The sequence below is a fragment of the Tachysurus vachellii genome, chromosome 5, assembly GCF_030014155.1.
Source record: "Tachysurus vachellii isolate PV-2020 chromosome 5, HZAU_Pvac_v1, whole genome shotgun sequence".
NCBI lineage: Eukaryota > Metazoa > Chordata > Actinopteri > Siluriformes > Bagridae > Tachysurus > Tachysurus vachellii.
Genome location: NC_083464.1, coordinates 26,248,760 through 26,255,793, shown reverse-complemented (window position 1 = coordinate 26,255,793; position 7,034 = coordinate 26,248,760). Strand labels below are relative to the sequence as shown.

The window sequence follows — 7,034 nt, the reverse complement described above, 5'->3', positions numbered from 1 at the left end:
CTGTTTTGTACAAAAATTTTTTTTTTAAAAATGTAATACTTAAAGCTGTAACTAGTGGCATTTTGCTCCAATCAAGGAGAACAGTCAAAAATTAAACATTTAAAATAGATTAGACAGCAAGAGAACAGTCAGTTCTCAAAGTTGATGTGTTGGGAGAAGGAAAATTAGGGAAACATAAGGATCTGAGAAGGCCAAGTTGTGAGGGCTAGAAGATGGTCATGGCTACTACAAAACAGCAGGTCTTACAACTTGGCCTTAGAGTAGCCAACTAACTAGTTCAAACTATCATTTTTCTATTTATTGAACCAAACAATGGCATCGTTCTTCTGTGATTAGCAATGGGCCTTGCTATTTTTTTTTCTCTCCATACTGATAAATGATATAATTACTTTTCTTCCACACGTGTCATTTTGTACAACATTATTCATGATGTACATTCATAAGGAAAAAGTACACCTTTACAAACCCATGACCTTAGGTGACAAATAAAGATAAAGGAAAAAAGAAACAGAGATAATAATTAATTCTTATTAATTCTTGATACAATATTTATAAAGATTACTGGGCCACATTCTAAGTTGCATATTACATATTCTCAAATATCTACACCATGGTTATTATAATAATTTAACGCAGGTTGCTGTGTACTGTTGAATTGTTGTTGTTTTTTTTATTTCTTTGTTTTTTATTTTTCAATTTTTTTAATACGGATCACCATATATATTTAATTAGCTGCAATAGATAATGTAAACTACAAAGATGTAGTGACTAATCCATTCACTTTTACAATTAACAAGTATAAGTTGATATATATATTTATCTGAATGTTGTGTTTATCTCTTTTAAATATAGAATGGCAAAATGGGAGAGAGAGAGAGAGATAGAATGACAGAATGCAAACTTTTGCTTATGAATCAATTGCTTTATTTATGCCAGTTATTTGAGTTTGATAGTTTTCATTGGTGAAAACATATTCTAATCAGTGAAGCAGAGTTTGGAGTGTTTAGTTGGTGTTGATGTAGGACTCATAAAGAGAGGTGAGCTGGTCCTTCAGGTTCTGGGCATAGGGGTCCAGTTTCTCTCTCAGGTCCTCTGCATAGGGAGCCAGACCCTGTTGAACCAAAGCAGCTCTCTCAGCAACCTTGGCCTGAAGATCCTCAGTCAGAGGTGCTACGGTCTTCTGGAATTCCTCCAGGTGCTGATCTACTTTCTGTCTGAGTTCATCAGTATAGGGCTCCAGCTGGGACTGCAGCTCCTTCACTTTCTCCTCCAGACTTCCTCTGAGCTCCTCTGTCTTCTGCAGCACAGTAGTTTTCAGAGCTTCAGAGTCGAAGGACTCAGCATAGGGAGCCACGGCTACTCTCAGATCCTCCACTCTCTGCTGAATTTGGGTCTTCAGGTCATCAGCATAGGGCCCCACTTTGTCCCTCACAGTGGTCAGATCCTGCTCGAGACGCTCCTTCAGAACTTCAGCCTCCTTGCTGATTTTGGTCATGAATTCCAGGGCCAGAGGGTTGACTTGTTTCTGGAGAGTGACAGCATACTGACTGGCCGCATTGGCACCTTCTGTAATTCTAGAGCTATGGTATGAAAAGAATTAACATGTATCTATAAGAAAGATGACATGAGACACAATCAAGACAGTAAAGACAGTTCTGATAACTTACTTGACTTCCTGCCCCAGCTGAGACTCTCTGATCATTTTCAGTGTGTCCTCAGCAGTGTGTGTTGCCTTGGAAACATAGTCCCAGAAAGCATCAGTCAGTTGCTCCAGCTGTGGTTTGGGCTCATCGGCATAGAGCAAGTTGGCTTGGCAACCTGGAGGAGAATCCAAACATTTTCAGTGGTTTTAAGAATGACTATTTTTCTCTGTCTGATGGCATTACACATTTGTAAACATTATATTGCAGTCAAACAAGAAGATGACTAAAATACCTACATACCTAAAGTGACTACAGCCAACACAAGTACCACAAGCACCTTCATGGTTCTTAATATGATCTGAAGGTTCTAAACAAATGATGCAAAAATCATTTTTTTTACAGTGTACATATTAAAATAATTGTATACATAACCAGCATTAATAATCAAGCTTGTTCCTTTACCTGTTTGTTCTGTCAGAAGCCAGCTGCGTGTGTGTGAGTCTGTTTTAGCAGTCAGTATATATACTGTAGAGAGGCATGTTGTATTGGGAACCCAAAGTCCAGATGTTAGTGCATTGCTGTCAACACTACTCCACATCACAATGTCCTCAATGGACCTTCAATTACCACAGAGCCTAAAGTTCAGCTCAGACACTGATACTCTCATAGTCTGACTGTAATGATGAATTAAAGCAGATATTATATGAAGAAATAGGTGAAACATCAGATATTAAGATGCAATATCCGTGAATAAAACAATTGCTTAGCATAGCAACTGTTTTATTATTATGATATTATATTTATTATTATTATTATTATTATTATTATTATTATTATTATTATTATTATTATTATTATTGGTGGTGGTGTTGTTGTTAATTATTAATTGTTAACATGTGGTTGCTGTGATTTAATTTAAATGCAGCTTTGGGGACTTATGAGCTGTCATGCTTACAGTGTACGTTCAGTATAAATATTATTTGTACACGGCTACTGTATTCTTGAACTTTGATCTCACATGACTAACAGGTTGTACGTGATTTTGATAGGGTTTGGATGTTACTAGGGTTCTAACTTCTTAACTGTGTACATAATAATTTTCATACGGAAGTCCTAAGAGGCCTTATTATAAGAAGCCTTGCATTATTATATTTTTTCTTTCTTGTTTTGTCTCGTTATCTTGAAATAACAAAAGTGGTTTTGTTGTGATAACGACTTAATTTTTCTCGTTATCTCGACATAAAAAAAGTTTGAAATTACTTCATTTTCTCATAAGAACATTTTCTAGACGTACAGTACAGTAACACAGCATCACGGATGATCGCGTGTGCTTTTACTTTGATCAAGGACTTATGTGATTGATAACTTTTCCATCAGTGTCCGACACTTAAGAAGGAAGCTGTGATGTATCTTTATCGTCGAAGACAATATAGTGACCCTACTGCGGTTAATCCAGCCACTGTTTCTGAAAGCACAGTTAAACTAGCATGTATATTGTAGGAGCAGCTTTTAGATACTTAGCATTAATAGCACTGGAAGAAGAAAGCAAGTGTTTGCAGGCTCTTACATCACAGAACAATAAATGAATACAAAACGATCATTTTTAAATAAATGCGCGACAAAACGAATACAAAACTATTGAGAGTATTTATGAGAATAAAGGCTTAACGTTTTAATAATCCATTACATATTAAAAATGGGGAACATGCAGAGATCATGAGAAAATTACGTCGTGATCCTGACAAAACGGTTTTGTTATGTAGAGATAACGAGAAAAACTGACAAAACAGTTTTGTTATGTAGAGATAACGAGAAAAACTGACAAAACAACTTTTGTTATGTTGAGATAACGAGAAAATTAAGTCGTCGACAAAACTAGAAAGAAAAATATAAAAATGCATGAACTCTTAGGACTTCTGTATTTTTATTAACATCATCAATGAATAAATAACGAAACAGGAGTGCTGGTCAAAAAATGCTATTTTATGCACCATTGAAAGCATCCTGACCAACTCCATCACCGTATGATACGGAGGCTCCACTGTGTGTGAACGTAAAGCCCTGCAAAGGGTGGTCAAAACTGCCCAACGCATCACTGGCACCCAACTACCTACCATTGAACACATTCACCACAGCAGATGTCTGCGCAGAGCTCACAACATTATCAAGGACTTTTCACATCCCAGTCATAAACTGTTTATCCTCCTTCCATGAGGAAGGAGATACAGGAACTTACGCACCAGAACCAGCAGATTCAGGGACAGTTTTTTTCCATCCACCATCACACTACAAAACTCTACACTACACTGCAAGATCACTACAAAACAAACACAAAAACAAAACACTGTATATAACCTCTGTACAATACATGTACATATTACATAGTTTATCTTTTTTTTTTATTTGTTTTACTCCTCATTACATCTGCACTAATTTTTTATCTGTATGTATCTTTATATCATTACTGTACATTCTGCCCAACATTTTCACATTCATCTATGTGTATATAACGTATATATATATATATATATATATATATATATATATATATATATATATATATATATACATATATATAGTAGATTGTTCATTCAGCTTGCTAACTCCTTAATTGCCAAAATCTTGTAATCTTGTAACCTTTCACTCTGCACACTCCTCTTCAATGCCGTAGCCCTAGAACCATTTCTGTAATTCTGTAATATTTATTTACTGTATACACTTTCATATATACCACCTGCTGTAAATATGCTATATATTTATCTGCACTTTTGCACGACTGCTACATTTTGCACTTCTGGTAGATTCCAAACTGTATTTCGTTGCTGTGTACCTGTACTATGCAATGACAATAAAGTTGTATCTATCTATCTATCTATCTATCTATCTATCTATCTATCTATCTATCTATCTATCTATATATATATATATATATATATATATATATATATATATATATATCTATCTATCTATCTATCTATCTATCTATCTAAATGAAGACTGTGTTGGCTTTGGCATTCACTTTTTCACTGAAAGGTGTTCCAAGAATAACACAAATCGAATGATTTTATCATTTTAAACAGATTCTTTTTTCATTTTGTCTTATTTCTATATCCATGCTAGTTTATAGGCCTTCAGAAAGCTAATATTACATGTTTCTTGTTTCTGATTAAACAGAAACTTGTTCATTTTTACCCTACCCTAATGTTAAATAAGAAAATTTGCATGAAATCCAGACTTCTGAGAGCTCTGGCACTGGCACAGGTCTTAATTTTGTATCATGGCTCATCAAACATTTTTACCTAACCCCTTAAATAAAAAGTCATTTACTTCAGTTAATCAGAAATATAAACTTCACTTTAAGAATTAATTGCTTTACACATGATATTATTTTTTATTGTAGTATAAATACGAGTAATGGAAGTGATGTATAACAAAGAAATCTACAAAGAACATAGAGATTTATGTTCTAACATACAGATGTAAATACAGATGCTATATTTCACTGATTCTACTTAAATTTTTTTTAGCAAGTCTGAGAAATATTGTTAGCAAATACTGTTGTTTGAAATGTTAAGACAATTGTTAGATGCCATACAATCTAACTGAACAATTGATGTTTAATATTTCATTGTGTAGTTTTCATTATTGTAAACATAGTCCAGTGAGTGAAACGTAGTGTTTGGAGTATTTAGTTGGTGTTGATGTAGGACTCATAAAGAGAGGTGAGCTGGTCCTTCAGGTTCTGGGCGTATGGGTCCAGTTTCTCTCTCAGGTCCTCAGCATAGGGAGCCAGACCCTGTTGAACCAAAGCAGCTCTCTCAGCAACCTTGGCCTGAAGATCCTCAGTCAGAGGTGCTACGGTCTTCTGGAATTCCTCCAGGTGCTGATCTACTTTCTGTCTGAGTTCGTCAGTATAAGGCTCCATCTGGGACTGCAGCTCCTTCACTTTCTCCTCCAGACTTCCTCTGAGCTCCTCGGTCTTCTGCAGCACAGTAGTTTTCAGAGCTTCAGAGTCGAAGGACTCAGCATAGGGAGCCACAGCTACTCTCAGATCCTCCACTCTCTGCTGAATTTGGGTCTTCAGGTCATCAGCATAGGGCCCCACTTTGTCCCTCACAGTGGTCAGATCCTGCTCGAGACGCTCCTTCAGAACTTCAGCCTCCTTGCTGATTTTGGTCATGAATTCCTGGGCCAGAGGGTTGACTTGTTTCTGGAGAGTGACAGCATACTGACTGGCCGCATTGGCACCTTCTGTAATTCTAGAGCTATGGTGTAAAAAGAATTAACATGTATCTATAAGAAAGATGACATGAGACACAATCAAGACAGTAAAGACAGTTCTGATAACTTACTTGACTTCCTGCCCCAGCTGAGACTCTCTGATCATTTTCAGTGTGTCCTCAGCAGTGTGTGTTGCCTTGGAAACATAGTCCCAGAAAGCATCAGTCAGTTGCTCCAGCTGTGGTTTGGGCTCATCGGCATAGAGCAAGTTGGCTTGGCAACCTGGAGGAGAATCCAAACATTTTCAGTGGTTTTAAGAATGACTATTTTTCTCTGTCTGATGGCATTACACATTTGTAAACATTATATTGCTGTCAAACAAGAAGATGACTAAAATACCTACATACCTAAAGTGACTACAGCCAACACAAGTACCACAAGCACCTTCATGGTTCTTAATATGATCTGAAGGTTCTAAACAAATGATGCAAAAATCATTTTTTTACAGTGTACATATTACAATAATTGTATACATAACCAGCATTAATAATCAAGCTTGTTCCTTTACCTGTTTGTTCTGTCAGAAGCCAGCTGCGTGTGTGTGAGTCTGTTTTAGCAGTCAGTATATATACTGTAGAGAGGCATGTTGTATTGGGAACCCAAAGTCCAGATGTTAGTGCATTGCTGTCAACACTACTCCACATCACAATGTCCTCAATGGACCTTCAATTACCACAGAGCCTAAAGTTCAGCTCAGACACTGATACTCTCATAGTCTGACTGTAATGATGAATTAAAGCAGATATTAAGATGCAATATCCGTGAGTAAAACAATTGCTTAGCATAGCAACTGTTTTATTATTATATTTATTATATTTATTATTATTATTATTATTATTATTGGTGGTGGTGTTGTTGTTAATTATTAATTATTAGTATGTGGTTGCTGTGATTTAATTTAAATGCAGCTTTGGGGACTTATGAGCTGTCATGCTTACAGTGTACGTTCAGTTTAAATATTATTTGTACACGGCTACTGTATTCTTGAACTTTGATCTCACATGACTAACAGGTTGTACGTGATTTTGATAGGGTTTGGATGTTACTAGGGTTCTAACTTCTTAACTGTGTACATAATAATTTTCATACGGAAGTCCTAAGAGGTCTTAT

The 7,034-nt window shown here is 36.0% G+C and overlaps 2 protein-coding genes across 2 annotated transcripts; both read right to left on the bottom strand.

The window, feature by feature from the left end:
- Positions 1 to 901: 901 nt before the first annotated feature.
- On the bottom strand, positions 902 to 2,194 carry LOC132846211 (apolipoprotein A-IV-like). Its single transcript, XM_060870822.1, has 4 exons — positions 2,106 to 2,194; positions 1,944 to 2,010; positions 1,668 to 1,818; positions 902 to 1,580 (listed from the first exon to the last, which is right to left on the bottom strand). The coding sequence occupies exons 2-4, from the start codon at positions 1,984 to 1,986 to the stop codon at positions 1,004 to 1,006; spliced, it is 771 nt and encodes a 256-aa protein (XP_060726805.1). The 5' UTR covers positions 1,987 to 2,010; positions 2,106 to 2,194; the 3' UTR covers positions 902 to 1,003.
- A 2,816-nt stretch (positions 2,195 to 5,010) lies between these two features.
- Positions 5,011 to 6,522, bottom strand: LOC132846210 (apolipoprotein A-I-like). Its single transcript, XM_060870821.1, has 4 exons — positions 6,433 to 6,522; positions 6,272 to 6,338; positions 5,996 to 6,146; positions 5,011 to 5,908 (listed from the first exon to the last, which is right to left on the bottom strand). Exons 2-4 carry the CDS (start codon positions 6,312 to 6,314, stop codon positions 5,332 to 5,334), a joined length of 771 nt encoding a protein of 256 aa, XP_060726804.1. The 5' UTR covers positions 6,315 to 6,338; positions 6,433 to 6,522; the 3' UTR covers positions 5,011 to 5,331.
- Positions 6,523 to 7,034: the final 512 nt, after the last annotated feature.